Consider the following 21,547-nt stretch of genomic DNA (forward strand, 5'->3'; position numbering starts at 1 on the left):
TAACCTCAGATATGCAGATGACACCACCCTTATGGCAGAAAGTGAAGAGGAACTCAAAAGCCTCTTGATGAAAGTGAAAGTGGAGAGTGAAAAAGTTGGCTTAAAACTCAACATTCAGAAAACGAAGATCATGGCATCCAGTCCCATCACTTCTATGGGAAATAGATGGGGAAACAGGGGAAACAGTGTCAGACTTTATTTTTCTGGGCTCCAAAATCACAGATGGTGACTGCAGCCATGAAATTAAAAGATGCTTACTCCTTGGAAGGAAAGTTATGACCAACCTAGATAGCATATTGAAAAGCAGAGACATTACTTTGCCAACAAAGGTTCGTCTAGTCAAGGCTATGGTTTTTCCTGTGGTCATGTATGGATGTGAGAGTTGGACTGTGAAGAAGGCTGAGCGCCAAAGAATTGATGCTTTTGAACTGTGGTGTTGGAGAAGACTCATGAGAGTCCCTTGGACTGCAAAGAGATCCAACCAGTCCATTCTGAAGGAGATCAGCCCTGGGATTTCTTTGGGAGGAATGATGCTAAAGCTGAAACTCCAGTACTGTGGCCACCTCATGCGAAGAGTTGACTCCTTGGACAAAACTCTGATGCTGGGAGGGATTGGGGGCAGGAGGAGAAGGGGACGACAGAGGATGAGATGGCTGGATGGCATCACTGACTCAATGGATGTGAGTCTGAGTGAACTCCGGGAGTTGGTGATGTACAGGGAGGCCTGGCGTGCTGCGATTCATGGGGTCGCAAAGAGTCGGACACGACTGAGCGACTGATCTGATCTGATCTGAAGCTATCACTAGCTGGGGCCTGGGGCAAACACTTAGGAAGATCAGTCTTGTGAGCAGGGTGTACACGAAGCAGGCACTAGTTGGGCAGGGGATGTAGAGAGGGCAAGAGATAGCCATCTTGAGCGGCTGGAATATACAACATGCATCAGTTCATTTAATTTTATAATTGACAAAACTGAGACTTAAATAGACTGCCCAAGGTTACACAGAAACAAAGTGACCAAAAAGAGATACAAACCCAGGCTTCAGGGGCAGCATCTGAAAACTTGGTCAACCTTGTTAAGAATCAGAGAAATGCATATTACTGATAAAATAACATTGAGATACTTTATTTTCTTATTAGAACTGCAAAAGTTAAGGTTGAATAAAATGACATTTTAGTGAGCTCTTGAGGATATAAGAACTCTTACACATTGTTTAATTTTTAGAGCCTTTTTGGATAATGATTTCACCACTCAATACATTTGAAGAGGCACATACCTCACACTCAGAAATTCCACTTCTAGACTAGGGAAATTCTACAATATTTTATCTGAACAAGAAAGCAATGTATAAATATCTACATTTTTTTATAGCCCCACAAGCTTTGAGAAAAAGAAAGCTGGTGACTTCCTGCCAAGTTAAATATGGAGCCTGCTTTCCTTTTTTGTTTTCAATGAGGAAGGCCCCTCACCCTATCAGAGATCTTTTCGTTTTTGCGGTTCACGAAGTAGGGGAATGTTATTTGCATAGAGTATTTTTAACTTTTCGAAGTGCTTTTACCATCGTTAGGTTTCATAACAGTTGCCTGTGACAGGAGTTTCCTTTTCCTTAGGCTAAGAAGCTTAAGGGATTTAAGGTCAAAGATCTAGAATTCAGTTCAGTTCAGTTGCTTAGTCATGTCCTACTCTTTGCGACCCCATGGACTGCAGCACACCAGGTTCCCCGTCCATCACCAACTCACGGAGCTTGCTCAAACTCATTTCTATCGAGTCGGTGATACTATCCAAATATCTCACCCTCTGTCGTCCCCTTCTCCTCCTGCCCTCAATCTCAGCATCAGCGTCTTCTCCAATGAGTCAGTTCTTTGCATCAGGTAGCCAAAATATTGGAGTTTCAGCTTCAGAATCAGTCCTTCCAATGAATTCAGAACTGCTTTCTTTTAGAACATCTACTTCTAGAACCCAGAGCCCTCTTCAGAAAGTCTCAAAATTTAATTTGCGTACAAATCACTTGGGGATCCAGTAAGAATGCAAATTGTGATTCAGTGGGCCTTGGTGAGGCCTGAGCTGCTGCATTGCTAACAGGTTTCCTTACTGTTGATCTCCAGGCCACACTCTTGAGTAGTGGGAGGTTAACCCTTTGACTCGGTCTAGGTACTAAACTTCACTGGTCTGCTTTCCCTGTGTGTACTTGGCGGTGCAAACGATAACAGGGGAAGAAAGGGCTATCACCTTGAGAAAATCCTGACGTTGTTGTTAAGCAAGCAGATATGACTTAAGCAAGCTGACACGATTTTGTGTACTCATTCTCTGTGGCCACCTTTCTTCTTTGTATATGTAATTAACAGATGGGCCGTGCATGGATAACCAAGACTGGAGTCAGGAGGAAATATGCTTGGGTACTTCCAGTGTTTATGATCTAGGCTTTGTCAAAAGTTAGAGTCTGTAGCAATCCTGGTTGCATTTGCACCTTACAATCTAGTTGTTTATCAGCAGTGCATCAAATAAAACAAACTTGCAGCGCCTTTGTGCTTCACCTGGCTCCCCAGCACCCCTGGGTGACAGGAGCTAGGTGCTCTTCAGGAGCCCTGCAGCACAACTGGCATTTACACAGTGGGGCTCTGGCAGCCTCCTCTGCCTCAGCTGTGAGATCTGGTTTGGTAACCACACCACATCCTATTAATAAATGCTAAGCAATGTGGTGTGGCCTTGCTGTAGGAATGCCTCTGTGAGGAGAAGCAGCTATTCTCCCAGGGACTGGACCCAGTTTGGGGGGGTGGGGGTGGGCAGAAACAGCCATTCTGGGTTCCCAGTCTAGGGTGCTGAAGAACGCCCCAGTGTGGCATCCTTGCCCCTTCCTGTGCCCTAGGTTGGGGCTGAGAGGGCAGCAGACAGCCCATAGGCACCTGTTCTAAACAGCAAATGTGCTGGTTTGACTCTTCCCTTATAACTGGACAGACTGGTATAGTGAGGTGTCAGCTTTCTTTGTGAAGCAGGCTTTGGTCTTCTCAATTACAGTTATTATGAACAGTTCTCAAATGTGACTGAAGGGCAAATACAGCTGTTGATATATTTTCAAATATCAAGCCTATCTTGGGAGAAGCTATGTCTAACTAAGGTAGTCTGAATTCTGAGTCCAGCCATTAAGTAGAGGTGGCCAGGATTGGAAGTAGTTGGGACATGTTATTCGGGGGTAGATGATCTTATAAGACATAGTCTTACTTTAAATGTGATTCTGATACAATAGAGCTCTCATTGCTCTTTCACTTTATCATGCAACTGAAATGTCAAGCTCCCCCTGTGAGTGCAAAGTTTCACACCAGCCTTTGTGGTGGTGAAAGTAAATGAAAAAAGACTGAAAATGAAAGATATGAGAAATAAATGATAAAAAGGAAAGATATGGCATCTGTTCTTAAATATTTTCATATACTAGCTGAGAAATTAAGAAACAAAACTATGAATCAAGGTAACATAATAAATGCTGACTGGTCCAGGGTCATCAGTTCCAAAGAGAGTATTTCTGATTCCAATAGGAAGGGGAAACTTCTCAGAGGAGGTGAAATTTAAGCTAGATTTTGAAGGCTATGTAGTATGGTAATATAGGAAAATGAAGAAAAATAGTACAGGTTATCTAGAGAACAAACAGGTGGTTGCCAGAGGGGAGGAGTGGCAGGGGGAGAGGAGAGAATTAGGTGAGGGAGATTAGGAGGTACAAAATTTCAGTTGCAAAATAAATGAGTCATAGAGACAGATGTACACTGTAGGGAATACAGTCTATAGTTAGGTAATGTCTTTGTATGATGACAGATCATAACTAGATTTACCAGGATGATCATTTTGAAATGTATTGAATCACCATTTTGGGTGCCAGGAACTAACACAGTGATGGAGGTTAAACATGTTTCAAAAACAAATCAACTAACTCATAGGAAAAAAGAGATCAGATTTGAGGCAGTGGTGGGATTAGGGGAAGGGGGAATTGGATGAAGGCAATCAAAAGGTACAATTTCCAGTTATAAGATAAATACGAGGGATGACATGTGCAACATGATAAATATAATCAACACTGCTGCATGTTATATATGAAAGTTGTTAGAGTAAATCCTGAGTCCTCATCCCAAGGAAAAAAAATTTTTTTGTTTAATTTTGTACTGTATGAGATGATAGGTGTTCAATAAACTTATTGTGGTAATCATTTCATGATGTATTTAGGTAAAATCATTATGCTCTACATCTTTTTTGGCCATGCCATGCAGCTTATAAGATCTTAGTTCTCCAACCAGGGATCGAATCTGGGCCCTCAGCAGTGAAAGCACAGAGCCCAGTCACTACCTAGGTTCTAGATCTGAAACTTGTTCAGTTCTCAGTGGTGTCCGCCTCTTTGCAATCTCATGGACTGCACCCACTGGACTTCTCTGTCCTTCACTGTCTTACAGAGTTTGCTCAAACCCATTTCCATTGAGTCTGTGATGCTATCCAACCATTGCATCCACTGTCGCCCCCTTTTCCTCCGTCCTCAATCTCTCCCAGCATCAGGGTCTTTTCCAATGAGTCAGCTCTTCGCATCAGTTGGCCAAAGTATTGGAGCTTCAGCATCCTCCCTTCCAATGAATATTCAGGATTGATTTCCTTAAGGATTGGCTGGTTTGATCTCCTTCCTGTTTGAGAGTCTTCTTCAAGCACCAAAGTTCAAATGCATCAATTCTTTGGTGCTCAGCCTTCTTTATGGTCCAATTCTCACATCCATATTGACTATTGAAAAACCATAGCTTTGACTATATGGACCTTTGCTTGCAAGTGATGTCTCTGCTTTTTAATACACTATCTAGGTTTGTCATAGCTTTCCTTCCAAGGAGCAAGCATCTTTTAACTTCATGGCTGCAGTCACCATCAGCAGTGATTTTGGAGCCCAAGAAATAAAATCTGTCACTGTTTCCACTTCCCTTCTATTTGCCATGAAGTGATGGGACTAGACACCATGTTCTTACTTTTTTGAATGTTGAGTTTTAAGTCAGCTCTTTCTCTTTTCTCTTTCACCCTCATCAAGAAAGCTCTTTAGTTCCTCTTCCCTTTCTGCAATTACAGTGGTATCATCTGCATATCTAAGGTTGTTGATATTTCTCCTAGCAGTCTTGATTCTAGCTTATGATTCATCCAGCCCAGCATTTCACATGATGTACTCTGCATATAAGTTAAATAAGCAAGGTGACAATATACAGCCTTGACATACTCCTTTCCTAATTTGGAAACAGTTCGTTGTTCCACGTCGGTTCTAACTGTTGCTTCTTGACCTGCATACAGGTATCTCAGGATACAGGTAAGGTGGTCTGGTATTCCCATCTCTTTAAGAATTTTCCAAGGTTTTTTGTGATACACACAGTCTAAGGCTTTAGCATAGTCAATGAAGCAGAAATAGATGTTTTGCTGGAATTCTCTTGCTTTCTCTATGATCCAATGAATGTTGGTCATTTGATCTCTGGTTCCTCTGCTTTTTCTAAATCCAGCTTGTACTTCTGGAAGTTCTGGGTTCATGTACTGCTGAAGCCTAGCCTGAAGAATTTTGAGCATTACCTTGCTAGCATGTGAAAAAGTGCAATTTTATGGTAGTTTGACCATTTGTTGGTATTGCCTTTCTTAGGGACTGGAATGAAAACTGACCTTTTCCAGTCCTGTGGTCACTGCTGAGTTTTCCAAATTTGCTGACATACTGAATGCAGCACTTTAATAGCATCATCTTTAGGATTTTAAATAGCTCACCTGGAATCCCATCACCTCCACTAGCTTTGTTTGTAGTAACGCTTAAGGCCCACTTGATATCACACTCCAAGAGGTCTGGCTCTAGGTAAGTGATCACACCATCATGGTTATCTGGGTCATTAAAAGCTTTTTTGTGTGTGGTTCTTGTATGTATTCTTGCCACCTCTTTTTAACCTTTTGTTTCTGTTAGGTCCTTATAATTTCTGTCCTTTTTTGTGCCCATCCTTGCATGAAATGTTCTTTGATATCCCCAATTTTCTTGAGATAGCTGTATTTCCCATTCTATTGTTTTCCTCTACTTTTTTGTATTGTTCACTTAAGAAGGCTTTCTTATCTCTCCTTGCTATTGTCTGGAACTCTGCATTCAGTTGGGTATATTTCCCTTTCTCCATTGCTTTTTCTTCTCTTCTCATCTAATTGTAAAACATCCTCAGGCAACCATTGCTTTCTTGCACTTCTTTTTTTGGGATAGTTTTGGTTACTCCCTTCTGTACAAAGTTCCAAACCTCCGTCCATAATTCTTCAGGCACTCTGTCTACCAGATCTAATCCTTCAAATCTATTCATCACCTCCACTGTATAATCATAAGGGATTTGACTTAGGTCATATCTAAATGGCCTAGTGGTTTTCCCACTAGGAAATTAAAATTTCAATTTAAGCCTGAATTTTGCAATAAGAAGCTCACGATCTGAACCATAGTGAGCTCCCATTCTTGTTTTTGCTGACAGTACAGAGCTTCTCCATTCGGCTGCAAAGAATAAAATCAATCCAATTTCTGTATTGACCATCTGGTGATGTCCATATATAGTTGTCGTTTGTGTTGTTGGAAAAGGGTGTTTTCTATGACCAGTGTGTTCTCTTGACAAAACTGTTAGCCTTTGCCCTGTTCATTTTGTACTTCAAAGCCAAAACTGCCTGTTACTTTAGGTATCTCAACTTCCTACTTTTACATTCCAATCCCCTAAGATGAAAAGGACATATTTGGTGTTAGTTCTAGAAGGTCTTATAAGGTCTTCATAGAACCAGTCATCTTCAGCTTCTTCAGCATTAGTAGTTGAGGCATAGACTTTATTACTGTGATGTTGAATGGTTTGTCTTGGAAACGAACCAAGATCATTCCATTGTTTACACAAGCCTCTTTAACATAACAAGGCTGTGATCCATTAAGGGGATCTTAAATCAAACTTACACAATGCTTTATGCCAATTTAATATGCCTGGAAGAAAAATTATTTAGTAAAGTGAGCAAATGCTCTTGGAAAATGGTGCTTACAGTCAACACGGGTTGCTTCAACCTTTATTTAAAAATGCAGTATCTGGAGGAAGGGCAATAGAGTATAGAAAGTCTAGGCAGATAGTGCTTTTTTTAAAACTAATTGAGGGTTTGTGACAACCCTGCATTGTCAGATGATAGCATTTTTCAGCAATATTTTTTAAATTAAGGTATATTCATTGTTTTTCAGACACACTACTACTTTACACAACAGACTATAGTGTAGTATAAACATAACTTTTATATGTACTGGGAAATCAAAAAGTTCCTGTGACTTGCTTTATTGCAATATTCACTTTATTGTGGTAGCCACGAAGTGTACCACAGTATCTCTGAGGTATGCTTGTATATAGGGATTAGTTTTCTCTCAGAGTTCATCCTTCTTTCTAGAAGAAAAAAATAAAAGTCATACAATAGAACTCATGTACACTGAACCTGGATAATATAATGAGCCTTACATGTACATACAATCTTAACAGGACTCCAGGGAGAAGACAGTACTCAAAATGATAAAAATTGTGAGCCAAAAACCAGGAGTTAAAGAATACTTTTTGTTTTTGCTTTTGTAACCTCCCTCAGGTCAAAGTGTGTAAGCAAATGGCCATTTTATATCTGTATTTAAGATCAATTCTGTTTGTTCTTTTTCCACATAAAGGAAAATAATTCATTGCCATGTCTGGAATGCTGAATCTGAAAAACTATGGTACAAGAATCTTAATGAATTATATAAATAAAAGAAGGAAGCATTAAAAAAAAATAGCACAAGGTATCTGAAAAATGAAAGTACTCATGGAGCAAGAATAAGTCTCTGAAAGGAAGATTATGTGTCACAAGGCTGAAAAGGAAGGTTGGGCCATGTTATGAACTGGCCTAAAAATCATAGTTAAAGAGTTAGTTCATTCCAATGGCAGTAGGAAGCCATTGAAGTTTAGTTAATCCCCAGATCTTACCTTTATCACTCACTCAAGGGGGTTCATGAAATTAACATATAATCTTCTAAGGTAAAAGGAGAGATTCCTAAAGAATTATAATTTCTTGGCATTCAGCATAATAAAGAGCCAGTTTGGTCACCCCAAGTCCAGTTTTCTAATCCTTGCTCTGCTCCTGGTTTGTTGATGATGAGAAAGATAACTTCTCTAGGCCATAATTTCCTCAAGTGTAAATAAAGGGGGATAATAAAGATCATTTGAAGAGTTCCTTTTAGCTCCAAAATAAATTATTCTCATTCTGTTTGACTTTCTCCCTAAGTAAGAAAAAAAGAAAAACCTGTTACTAACCCATTTGAGCATACTGAAATCATAGCTTTAATTATTAAAATGTGCAGATTAAGTTCTATCTTCATCCCAAAGTGGAAATTTGTATATAGGAAAGTAAGTCACACACGCATTGTTCACTGAACCTTGTATCTGTGGAGAGCATGTATCTTTTTTGACTATTGGGCTAACAAAAAAAATTTTTCAACATCACAGATTAAAAAATTTAAACGAAGTGTTAGCAAAACTACTTAAAAAAAAATGTACCCTTAAATATGTTATACTGAATAACATTACTGATTTAATCTTTGTTAATTTCATGAGGTACAGGAAACACTAATAGTAAATTTGTCACAAATTCATTTTCAAAAGAAATTGCATCCATAAAAGGACAAATTCTCTTTTTCTTTCAATTGGCAAGAGGAAAAAAAAATTTAGGGGCTTCCCAGATGACTCAGTGGTAAAGAATCTGCCTGCCCAGTGCAGGAGACACAGGTTCAATCCCGAAGATCCTACATGCCATGGAGCAACTAAGCCCATGCACCACAACTACTGAGCCTGTGCTCTGAAGCCAGGAGCTGCAACTACTGACGTCTGGGTGCCCTATAGCCTGTGCTCCACAAGAGAAGCCATGGCAACGACAAGCCCAAGCACAGCAACTGGAGAGTAGCCCCTGCTTCCCACAACTAGAAAAAAGCATGCATAGCAATGACGACCCAGCATAGCCAAAAAAAAAAAATTGAGCTTTTCTAAAAGCAGAAGCAAAAAGTTCATGAAAACAGAAGTGTCCTGTGTGGATGTATTGCAATCAGTCCTATGGTTTCTAGATGGCTTAGTGAGCCAGGAAACCTTGGCTCTAGTTTCTATTCTACCTCAACTGGCCCCATGAGGGCAAAGACTCCATTTATCTGGTTTTACTTTTCTTTTGAAATACCTATCACAATTACGGTTGTTTTCATTGCATTTTTTCCTTACTACTGGCTTCTCTGGTGGCTGAGATAGTAAATAATCTACCTGCAAAGTGAGCAGCCCAGGTTCAATCCCCGAGTCAGGAAGATCCCCGGAGAAGGAAATAGCAACCCACTCCAGTATTCTTGCCTGGAGAATCCCATGGACAGCTACAGTTTATGGGGTCACAAAGAGTTGGACATGACTGAGTGACTCACACACTTGACTGGAAGACATCTGAGTGCTGGGACTCTGTATTCACAGCTCTATTTCCAGAGCTGGCACCTAAGTTACCTCTGAATAAATGAATTTTCTTATCTGTAAATTGAGGCAGTTGTGCTAAATTTCCCATGTTATTTCTATCTTTAAGATTCTGTGATATATATGAATTTACTTTGAATTATGTAAGTTCAGACAGTGGAATTTTTCCCTTCAAGTTAATTTCTAGCCTTTTATTGCTCATTAGAACTCTGTCCAAATTCAGACATTTTTGTTCTAACTCAACTTGAAGATATAGTAATACAAGCAGAGTGGGACTGTTCAGACAGGAAAGGATTCTCTGAGGGAGTGTCGTAATATTTGCTACTAAACTGAACTCCTATCTCTTAAAAGTTGTGGTTTGCATCTAAAATGACAAGAAACTAAAAAGGTAGGTAAAGTTAAACCAAACTTCAAGACAATTTCCACATGGAAAATTTGATGATATCCTAAATTTTAGAGATGTTAAAGCATAATAAAATTTTGTTGTGGAATCTCCCATGTGCCAAAACTCCAGGAACCTCAGTGAGAAGAGCCATGGCCTTGCGGTTGAATATATACACTTCTTTAATGTAAATAAAAGTCTATTACAATGCATCCTGTTACAATGAAAATCTTCACTTATTTTGGAAACCCACTTAATTACTTTGAGCAACATTATATACAATCCAACAGATAAAATGAAGTCATTGACAACTCCTTGATATGTTATAGCTAAATTACAAAAGAGTAATTGGATAATGCAGACCACCCCAATAAAGTATTTATTCTCTACATTGTACTCAACATTAGGTGACATATAAAATTCAACTGGGAAAGGGAGATCAAAAAAACTGTGCTTTTTCCTTGTACCAGACTCAAATAATGAGGTGAAGGTAAATTCCACGTGGGAAAGTATTTAACTCATTGTGCTTTTATATATTTTTCTTAGTACCTATTACCAGTTATTAACCTTAAAATTTGTGCCTCTGGGTACTATTTCTTCTAACTCAAGTACAACATACCAGGCGTTCCTTAAAATCATCTTCTATTAACTATAAAAAGTATACTCAGATTAAGAACTCTACAAAATCATTTCCTTTTAGAAAACATCAACTATTCAGGGATCTTTATTTTTAAAGGGTAAATCAAATAAGACATAGCTTTCATTGACCCAAACATGCATAATCCATCCTTAATATAAAATGCACCCAATTGGTAATTACATATGAAATACAAAGGGAATGCAACTTTACATATGTAAAGTGATTGCTCACTATGGCAATTTAACAATCAAATTAATAGACATTGTTAAAAAAAAAAACTCAAATGTTTTAAAGCCAACTATCTATAGTAAACCAAAGGGAAATTCTGATATGGAGATATGGAATAGTTTGACTCAAAAGCAAAGACTAAGGCACCTGCTATGAATTTAGAACAATAAATTTCATTTTTAAAGGTACAATAAAATAGAATTAGTTAACCAAGAGGGAAACAAACACAGGGGTTGATTTCCTGGGTGAGAAAGGCAGGTTAACAATGCAGATAAAAACGTGCTGGACCAAGGTCAGCGGATTCCTTTCCTATTCCAGAGCAGTCAAGGACCATCCTAACCACTCCTCTCGCTCACTCTCCCCCATACTTAGGGCTATCAGAAGCTTTGAGGTTCTTACTGTATAGACTAGGTAGTAGATTTCCCTTCTGCTCCTCTTAAAACAGCTTATTTTAAAGAGATATCCTGAGGCAATCAACAAAGCAAACAAGCAGCTTTCTCTCCAATTCATTAACACACAGACACCTCTCAGGCTTTTTTCATCAACCTTAGGGCTAAGTATTTAAATAGCCAATACTTGAAATTTTCAACAGTACCAGTAAACCTCAAACCTGCCTTATCACTCACCCTTACCATTAGTAAAAACAAAGTCTGATCAATCATAACCTGTAAAACCATATAACAAAGGGAAGACTAAGGACTGATTCTTATCAGTAAATCCATTTAATTCCCAATGACACTTGAGTCTGATATATCTAGTATCCTAACAGAATTTTAACCATAAATCAAGAAAAGCATTTCCAAACTAAGTGTAACTTTTCAGTTGATGTGCCTTTTTGGTATTAAAAGTGCTATCAACATGCTAAGATGTCTTATGGCACACTGGACTCAATAGTATGTCCTGGTGAGGCATCCATTTTTAGTAGTATTTTCCCCTAAAATGTTGTTCACCATAATAGACCCCTTTGATATATTAAAGTAATTCTGGTGAAATCAACAGTGATATTAAAAAACCTTCCCTGACTTTACTCCACCATGGCTACTTTTAGTGAAACTGAAGTGATTAAGTTATAAAATGCTCAACCAAGTTGTTTTCTTAGGGCATCCTCGGTTAGTATATTCACTCATGCACAATCCAAGGTAGTGTAATAGAAATAATAATGTTAAAATAGACATTGTGGGTGTAAGCATCTCCCTTTATATCGGGCATTTAGAAGCTTTTAAAAAATTTTAGGTGCTAAAAGATTGTGGGAAAACTAGGCTAGCCGTGTAGTTGTTCCATTTGTAAGTACCTTATTACAGGACAGTTACACGACCCTCTGTGGGAGTGTGCTTTCAACTCAAGAAATAGTAATAAAGTGCCTAGCTATATAAAAACTGTAGGATTCCAAATTTTAAATTAAGCTAACTGCATTTACACATTTGGGCTAACAAAATCTAGACCCTGTCTACATAGATTTGATCTAATTTTCTATTCTATATCTTGTTCTAATAACCACATTTAAAAAAAACCAAAAACTTACTCTTTACTGACTGAATAAGTAGGGTCCACTACTGTAGCTTAACAATCAAATTTTATTGCTTTATTCATGTGGTGCTTTTGCAAGGCACTGTGGTATGGACTAGAAAACTCGGAATGACTTGTGAAGAAACCTTGGAATGACACATGAAGGATGATATGAACAGTCATTCTGAGGCAGGATGCTTTACTGAATTGTTTTTAACCAGGATACCAAACATCAGGAATGAGTTCAAGTTAAAATTCACAGGAGAATGGAAACATCTTAAGGTCAGTCACTTCACATGCCCATCCTGATACTTTGAATAATCTGGAAAATTGCTGTAAAAAGAAAGAGCAAAAATTAAAACATGCTTTGAATAAAACAGGCCTGGCAACTGACAAGTGTTAAAGTAGTTCAAGAATCCAAGAACACCCTGACAATTACTTGCAAATACTATGTAACTTGAAGTATTATGAAGACAAGCCTACTGTGATAATACAATTACTTTTCTATGCCTTAGCTTTCCTGAATTTTATGTCTAAATGTCTAAGAGTTATCACATAAGGAGTGATTTTTAAGAAAGAAATTAAAGTACCAAAGTGAACAGGTTTTTCTAGCATACAAGTATTTTGGTTTAACCCTAAATATCAGGTGTACTTGACCTGTAATATATGCATATTTCCTCATTCTTAGGAAGCTGAAATTCAATTATCTTTATGTTACATAAACTGCTTGGCTCTTGGCCATTTATCAGGAAAGCTTCGCCAACGTCCAGGAGGCAGACAAAGGGAAATGGTTAAAAGAAACCTCCAGTGACTTTAAAATGTCAGGACAAGGAAAGCAGAAACACGTTATTTCCATATTAAGAGCCTGCATACTAAGATAATAAATGAAGAGAGGAAAGACATTCTATAATCCATTCGCAGAGACAAGAGTCTACCACTCGAACAGCAGTCTGCCCTGACAACTAATTCTTCCTACCATATGCCAAACATTTCTTTCATTAAACTAAAAACATTTGTCTCACACATTAAATTGACAATCAGGTACAAATTCCTCTACAGTGGATTAATTCCTTGTACTAGCTTTACTTTATAAAACATAACCAATTTTGACTTAAAGACATTAGATTTTGGAACACGTTAGATTAAGTTCGAATAATTCCATGAACGTGAAATTCACAAGCTTCTCTTTCGCAAAAGTTGCTTAACATTCTACATTCTCATTCTGGGAGGTGTATTTTTTGTTTTGATCTAATGTTTTTCAACTCGATAATTACTAAGGACCTGACCCCCTTTTCTGTTCTCCTGTGAGCGCAAATCAAACGAGGAGAAGTTTCTAGAGCACCACCCTCTGTACATATGTGGGGCAAGTAATTTGGTTCGGACGAAAGAAAATTATATGGATCTCCCGGCAGGTGGGTTGAGAACTACGCGGGTAGGACTCACCACTCATGGGTCACCACGTCATCCCCAAACCCGTCATCCAACACCCAACCCGACGGTCGACCCCAAAACACTTACCAGAACCACAAACAACAAAAATGAAGAGAGCCAATAACCAGGGTCCTACAGACGCCTTCTCTTCAGGAGCATTTCTCTGCAAAATGGAAAATCCGCGGTTTGCAATGCAAAAAACCCGCCCTGAGCCCGGGCTCTCACCGCCCGCACCCCGGGCCAGGTGGCCGGGTCCCCGCACGTCACAGGTCTCTCCCGCGTTCCCGAGTTGACCAGATCCCGCACCCATCTTTTAAGCTCCCAACTTAGGTCCAGCTCGCGGCCTCGGGCCGGAGCCTGGAGAAGAGAGCTCGACGCGGCCCTGGCTCCCGGGCCTCAGAACCGGCTGCGGAAGGGAGAGAGGCGCCCGCTCTTCCCTTACCGAGGTCTTGGCGACGTTGCCGCGCTGGGTGATATTCTTGCTGTGCTTCTCGTTAGCCATACGGATCCGCTGCTTGGCAACCATCTTCGCGGCGCCACCACCTGCCCCGGCCACCCCTCGGTCTCGCTCGCTCGCTTCTTCTCGGGCCGCTGCGACCGACGCTCCGCTCCCGGTGGCCGCGCCGCCAGAGCGAGGGGGCTCTCAGGCGGGGCGCTAGCTCCGACCACTGGGCCTGGGCGAGGCGGGCTCCGGGTCTGAACCCTAGCGGGGCGCGGGCCGACTGACGACGCCGGACTGTCCGGCCGAGCGAGGCGGGCGCGCGGGAGGTGCAGAGCAGGCCGCCAGAATAGTCTCGCGCTGCCGCTCTGGCCGCCGCCGGGAGCGTGGAATGTAAGAGGAAGGAAACGAACACAACGCAACAACGAGACAGTGCAGCAGCCCGTCGCCTCAAACTGCTTCGGGATCCGCTGCCAACGTCAGCACTGGACTGGCCCCGCCCCGCGGAAGTGCAGGCTCCGCCTGCTGAGGAAGACGGAGAGGGAGGGTGAAGTCCGGCGCACCGACCCTAGCCCCGCCCCTCCACGCACCGTAAAGCGCGGCCCCAAAGTTGCGCGTGCGCGCGTTCGAGGTCTTTTTAGCGTCTCGCTCCGACCGGAAGTGAATTGGCCCCGAGGCTCATGACCTAGGAAACACAAGTTCGCCGTCTCCACGCCGGAGGAGACGTGTTGGGGCCGGGTTCGGCCCTCGTGAACTCTGACCCAAGTATCTGATTCTCTTTCCGGGACAAGATGGCGCCGTCCACGCCACTCTTGACAGGTGAGTTCTGAACGAGCGAGGGACTATTTCTTTAGAGCAGAGTTTTTTCTGTCTTTGACCTTGGGCACCACGCGAGAAGCCTTGGCGTCAGATCCGCCTTTTTTTGTGGATTGCGGTAGAGCCGGAGGGCCTTTTGGATTTCTTGATGTAGCGTGGCAATCGGAAGTTAGGCCCTAGCATCGAGGGTCCAGCATCCCGCCCCCCGCTTTTGCCCATCCATCATTCTTTCCTAACACTTCAGGTTCTACGGGAATAGCGAAAGGGGCGTAAGAACAGAGTGCCAGTGGAATTTGTTAACCTGCGTCTGCAATACCGGTGGTACTCTAACGCTTACCAGGTGACAGGCCCTGTTGACAGTGTGAAGTCATTTAACTCTGTAAAAGGAAAGTCTGTTAATACTAGAGTAACCGCGCACGTTAAATACACCGAAATTTAACTAATGACAAATCCTATTCTCTTTGCTTTAATGCAGTTTGTGGGACTGAGTGGAGCTGTGCTAGTGTAAGTTTTAAGTAGATGAGAGTGTGGTCTAGAGGAGTAGCAATGAGCATTACAAAGTAGCAACATTAGAACGTTATGTGATTCCTGAGGTTTTGAAGCCGAGGCATAGTTTATAATGTTACAGAAGATAATAAACTTTCTCTTAGATAATATCGGCGATGACTCTGGATTAGAGTAGTGGCTGGAGTCTCATATATGAGCTTCTAGTAAGGAGAGGGGAGTTGGGAGAGAAAAGGCTTAAATTAAGTTACCAATAACTTAATAACATGTAGAGGAAAAAGAAGCCATTGAGGAAAGGGGTTACTTCCCCCTGAGACTTGAAAGGAACCTTAAAAAACTTTTGCACCTTTTGCCATTCTGCATTTGGAGATCTTTGTTGTCAGTGTTAAGCACCAGGCTCATTCATATTCAGTGTGGCTACCACAGTTCTTTCATCAAACGTTTGTCAAATACTGACTGATTTGTTAGATACCTTGCCAGGCAGGTACTGCCTAAAAGCATAATTACCTAACTAAATGAATTTATTTCTCTAATTTCACAAAGGTAGCCTGTATGTTACTTACAATTTAGGAATGCTGAATGCTTTTTTGAACTTTAAAAATTAATACATTTTTGTATGTAATCATTTTATCTTTTCCCTTTTAAAATCCTTATAGTAACTGCTTACAGGGTAAATTCTTTGCTGTTGAGCACAGCATGCGGAACCCTTTATAATCTTTTGAATAGCTCTTGTCATTCATTTTACTCCTTGCAACCTCATCCTATTTTGTTCTTCATCAATATTGAACTTTAAAACCCTTGAGCCACGTATTTCCTTAGTCTAACACTATCCTCTTTCTCTTGATTTGGCTGACTTCTTTTTATCTTTTTAATTTTATTTTAGACGTCATTACTTTATGAAGGCTTTCCTTAATCTTCCCAGATAGTCGATCTTTCCTCAGGCTGTTTTTGTACCTTGTATATACTTTTTTTTTTCTTTTCATTCATCACATAGGATGATTATCTACTTGTTCAGATGCTTTTCTCCCCTGGTAGACTGTGAACTCCTTAATGGCAGAGACAGAGTCTTATTCATCCCTGTCTTCTCAATACCAGATACAATGCCTGGTATACAAGAGACACTAAATATTTAATGGAAAAATAAAGTAATGAAAGATAACCCCTTTATTTGTACTCAGACTAACCAAGAGTGACAGTTTTCTTACAATGCTTAAAATCAAGGACTTAAGTTAAAATCAAGAGCTTAAGAGTTATCAGTCAGTCTTCTCATTATATTCTCATATTTATAGCAGCTCAGAGAAATTAAGTGGTGAGATTCACATTACAAATTGGCGAAGTCAGAATTATATTCAATCATTCAACCCCATGTTTCATTTTTTCTTTCATTGGAACATACTGATTAATCTTTTAAACATTCTGAGAATAGGTATTTCAGTCAACAATGGATCCTTTTACTTCCAAAATCTTGTTTAAATTTATGGGATTTAGGAGTTGTTAATGGTTTTAACTTAAGATTACCTAGTAAATTGTATTAGTTATTATTTTTCACTGGAAATGACAGAAAGCTAAAACAAGTGAAAGGATTAAAAAAAAAAACTCATGTACCTGAAAGCTTTTACTGTTACATTCGGGTATTCTCATGACTCCAAAAATCTGTTTTTCTTCATCCCTAAGCTCTTGCTTTCTTTCAGGTTAAATTTATTCTCAGGCTAATGTTTGAACTGGGATCTCCAGGTTTACATTCAGCCAGCTCAGCAGCCCCTAAGGAAAGTGCACATCTGTGCCTGTGTTAAGGTTGGCTGTCTTTGAGTTGACTTGGCTCTTGTTCGCCATTTAATTAGTCAGATTTATTTATTTATTTTGTAAGAGTCTTTTTTTTCCCCCATGTATTTATTTATTTTTGGATGCGCTGGGTCGTGGCTTTTCACAGGCTTTCTCTGGTTGCGGTGGCTTCTCTTGTTGCAGAGCACAGGCTCTAGGTGCCTGGGCTTCAGTAGTTGTGGCACACAGGCTTAGTTGCTCCAGGACATGTGGAATCTTCCTGAACCAGGGATTGAACCCATGTCCCATGTATTGGTCAGATCAGATCAGATCAGTCGCTCAGTCGTGTCCGACTCTTTGCGACCCCATGAATCGCAGCACGCCAGGCCTCCCTGTCCATCACCAATTCCCGGAGTTCACTCAGACTCACATCCATCAAGTCAGTGATGCCATCCAGCCATCTCATCCTCTGTTGTCCCCTTCTCCTCCTGCCCCCAATCCCTCCCAGCATCAGAGTCTTTTCCAGTGAGTCAGTTCTTCGCATGAGGTGGCCAAAGTACTGGAGTTTCAGCTTCAGCATCATTCCTCCCAAAGAAATCCCAGGGCTGATCTCCTTCAGAATGGACTGGTTGGATCTCCTTGCAGTCCAAGGGACTCTCAAGAGTCTTCTCCAACACCACGGTTCAAAAGCATCAATTCTTCGGCGCTCAGCCTTCTTCACAGTCCAACTCTCACATCCATACATGACCACAGGAAAAACCATAGCCTTGACTAGACGAACCTTTGTTGGCAAAGTAATGTCTCTGCTTTTGAATATGCTGTCTAGGTTGGTCATAACTTTCCTTCCAAGGAGTAAGCGTCTTTTAATTTCATGGCTGCAATCACCATCTGCAGTGATTTTGGAGCCCAGAAAAATAAAGTCTGGCACTGTTTCCACTGTTTCCCCATCTATTTCCCATGAAGTGATGGGACCGGATGCCATGATCTTCGTTTTCTGAATGTTGAGCTTTAAGCCAGCTTTTTCACTCTCCGCTTTCACTTTCACTTTCATCAAGAGGCTTTTGAGTTCCTCTTCACTTTCTGCCATAAGGGTGGTGTCATCTGCATATCTGAGGTTATTGATATTTCTCCCGGCAATCTTGATTCCAGCTTGTGTTTCTTCCAGCCCAGCATTTCTCATGATGTACTCTGCATAGAAGTTAAATAAACAGGGAGACAATATACAGCCTTGACGAACTCCTTTTCCTATTTGGAACCAGTCTGTTGTTCCATGTCCAGTTCTAACTGTTGCTTCCTGACCTGCATACAAATTTCTCAAGAGGCAGATCAGGTAGTCTGGTATTCCCATCTCTTTCAGAATTTTCCACAGTTTCTTGTGATCCACACAGTCAAAGGCTTTGGCATAGTCAATAAAGCAGAAATAGATGTTTTTCTGGAACTCTCTTGCTTTTTCAATGATCCAGCAGATGTTGGCAATTTGATCTCTGGTTCCTCTGCCTTTTCTAAAACCAGCTTGAACATCAGGAAGTTCATGTATTGGTAGGTGGATTCTTTTTGTTGTTCTCCCAGTTTTATTGAGAGATAATTTACAGACAGCACATATAAGGTTAAGGTGTATAGCATAATGATTTGACTTCTTTCAATAAATAATTATCACAATAAGTTTCTCATATGCAATTTAAGGAAATGAAAATTTTTTCTCTTGTGATGAGAACTCTCAGGATTTTTTTTTCTGTTTGGTTTTTTAATTAATTAATTTTTAATTGAAGGATGACTGCTTTATAATATTGTGTTGGTTTCTGCCATACATCAGCATGAATCAGCCATAGGTATACATGTGTCCCCTCCCTCCAGAACCTCCCTCCCATCTCCCACTCCATCCCACCCCTCTAGTTTGTCACAGAGCCCTGATTTGAGTTCCCCGAGTCATACAGCAAAGCCCCCCTGCTGTCTGTTTTACATATGGTAGTGTATATGTCTCCATGCTACTCTCGCCATTGGTCCCACCCCTCCCACACCTGTGACCACACATCTCTTCTCTGTCTCCATTGCTGTGGCAGGTGGATTCTTATTCACTGTGCCACCAGGTAAGTCCTAAATTAGTCAGTTTTTAATCGGATCACCAGAACCAAATTATTCTCACCCCTGGATATTTCTCAAAGGAAAACTAAGGTCTCCTGTAAAGGGGGTCCAGGATGCTTGGCCATAAAAGAACAATAACCCTTACATGAAGCTTATGTTGTTCAGTCAGCTTGCCTACTTGAGGCCATTGAGATAATCAAGATTGAGTCATTTTCCTAAATTGATATATACTTCAGTGGGTACAAGGATTGGAAATAATATGATATCACTGTATCCCAGACCTAGGGCCAATTTTCGTTGAGCCTCATAGTCTTCGCTTATTAACTCAGGCCTAGAGCAATGAATGGTACGTATCTAGAAAGGCTAGTAAGTTTTAAAAATATACTATATAGGCACAGTATTTAACATAATTATTGTTTTTAAGCAGTAATTTTTTGTGGAACTTTGTTGTTTATTTGTTGCTTTAATGAAAAGAACCATTTGTATTCTTGATTTCTCTTTTTTTATAGAACATGTTGATCCTTTTTTGATTAAAGGGGAAAATCATTAAAAATAAGGAATCATGTCAATACACTATATTAAGCTATCCCCACACTTTACTCATTGTTTTACATTTAGTCACTTCCAATTAAAATGAATTCCTCATTAGAAAGTCATGTAGAAAAAGATCGTTTCGGTTATTGAAAAGAGTTTGTTTTGAGTCCATATTTATTTTTGCTTTTATTAATTTATAATGCAGTTTATGTTCTGTTATGAACCTGATTTTGCATTTCATCTGATAAACTTTGTATATCTGTGTATTCAAATTTGTGGAAGTTGTTCAAACTGATAATACAGTTTAATATCAGTAGTATATCTTAGTGGTTCCAAAATTTTTTACAGCACTTTCTTATAGTTGTATTTCTGTGTAGAGAAATATATAATAAAATATTTGTTTTAAATAGTGGTTTACATGTATGAACAAAGCTATAATGACTCATTATGATTTTTATGATGAATATAATTGATATTTAGTTCCCCTATAATAGACATATCTACTGTAAAGCATCATGTATAAAGAAGTTGTCTAATTTAATGGGAACCAACTGTATCATTAGTGCATAAAGTAGCTTTCAGTTCAGTTCAGTCGCTCAGTCGTGTCCGACTCTTTGCGACCCCATAAATCGCAACACGCCAGGCCTACCTGTCCATCACCAACTCCCGGAATTCACCCAAACTCATGTGCATCGAGTCGATGATGCCATTCAGACATCTCATCCTCTGTCGTCTCCTTCTCCTCCTGCCCCCAATCTCTCCCACCATCAGGGTCTTTTCCAATGAGTCACTCCTCGCATGAGGTGGCCAGATTACTGGAGTTTCAGCTTCAGCATCAGTCCTTCCAATGAACACCCAGGACTGGTCTCCTTTAGGATGGACTGGTTGGATCTCCTGCAGTCCAAGGGGCCTGCAAGAGTCTTCTCCAACACCACAGTTCAAAAGCATCAATTCTTCGGCACTCAGCCTTCTTCACAGTCCAACTCTCACATCCATACATGACCACGGGAAAAAACATAGCCTTGACTAGACGGACCTTTGTTGGCAAAGTAATGTCTCTGCTTTTGAATATGCTATCTAGGTTGGACATAACTTTCCTTCCAAGGAGTAAGCGTCTTTTAATTTCATGGCTGCAATCACCATCTGCAATAATTTTAATATGTACTTTTATCTTGCAGAATATGTTTTTATCTTAGTACAGAAATTCTTGGTCAATGTGATTTTTAATTTAACACTTTTGTTCGGTATTCCCAAGCAAATCCATTCTTGCAGAATGTTGGCAGACTTTTGATTGGTTTCATTTCTTGGAATATTGTAAACGAAATATTACTGAAAAATGATGGGCTTTTAAAAAGCCTTTTTATTTTGAAGTAAATTAAGACAGGAAGTTGCAAAAAGAGTCAAGAGAGTTCCTGTGTATCCCTCACCTAACTTTCCTCAATGATAATATCTTATATAACTATAGTGTATTGTCAGAACCAGGAAATTGATACTGGTATGGTAGTATTCACTAAACTGCTGTCCTATTTGGATTTTACTCGTTTGTGCGTGCATGTATTTTACCACATGTGCAGATTCATGTCACCACCACTATCAGAATATAGAACTGCTCCATCACCACAAAGGACTACTCTGTCACCCTTTTCTGGTTGGAGCCTCCATCCACCTGTAACCCTTGGCATCCACTGATCTGTCCTCTATCATGATACTTTGTCATTTCAAGAGTGTTGTATAAACG

At 40.2% G+C, this 21,547-nt stretch overlaps 2 protein-coding genes across 4 annotated transcripts in view; one reads left to right on the forward strand and one right to left on the reverse strand.

Moving 5' to 3' along the window:
- Window positions 1–10,026: 10,026 nt before the first annotated feature.
- On the reverse strand, window positions 10,027–14,599 carry SERP1 (stress associated endoplasmic reticulum protein 1). The gene is made up of 3 exons (XM_086390298.1): window positions 14,116–14,599; window positions 13,761–13,836; window positions 10,027–12,575 (listed from the first exon to the last, which is right to left on the reverse strand). The coding sequence occupies exons 1-3, from the start codon at window positions 14,197–14,199 to the stop codon at window positions 12,535–12,537; spliced, it is 201 nt and encodes a 66-aa protein (XP_086246424.1). The 5' UTR covers window positions 14,200–14,599; the 3' UTR covers window positions 10,027–12,534.
- Window positions 14,600–14,895: 296 nt separating this feature from the next.
- EIF2A (eukaryotic translation initiation factor 2A) overlaps window positions 14,896–21,547 on the forward strand; it is a 41,736-nt gene continuing 35,084 nt past the window's right edge. For all 3 annotated transcript variants that reach the window (XR_015160140.1, XM_086390277.1, XM_086390282.1), the window contains exon 1: window positions 14,896–14,931. Coding sequence is in view for 1 of the 3 variants with exons in the window: in XM_086390277.1 (XP_086246403.1) it covers window positions 14,904–14,931 (28 nt within the window). In the remaining 2 variants the exon portion in view is untranslated. The remainder of the gene's footprint in view (window positions 14,932–21,547) is intronic.

The sequence above is a fragment of the Bos grunniens genome, chromosome 1, assembly GCF_055505025.1.
Source record: "Bos grunniens cultivar Pamir isolate PY7600 chromosome 1, Bosgru_T2T1.0, whole genome shotgun sequence".
NCBI classification, from domain to species: Eukaryota; Metazoa; Chordata; class Mammalia; order Artiodactyla; family Bovidae; genus Bos; species Bos grunniens.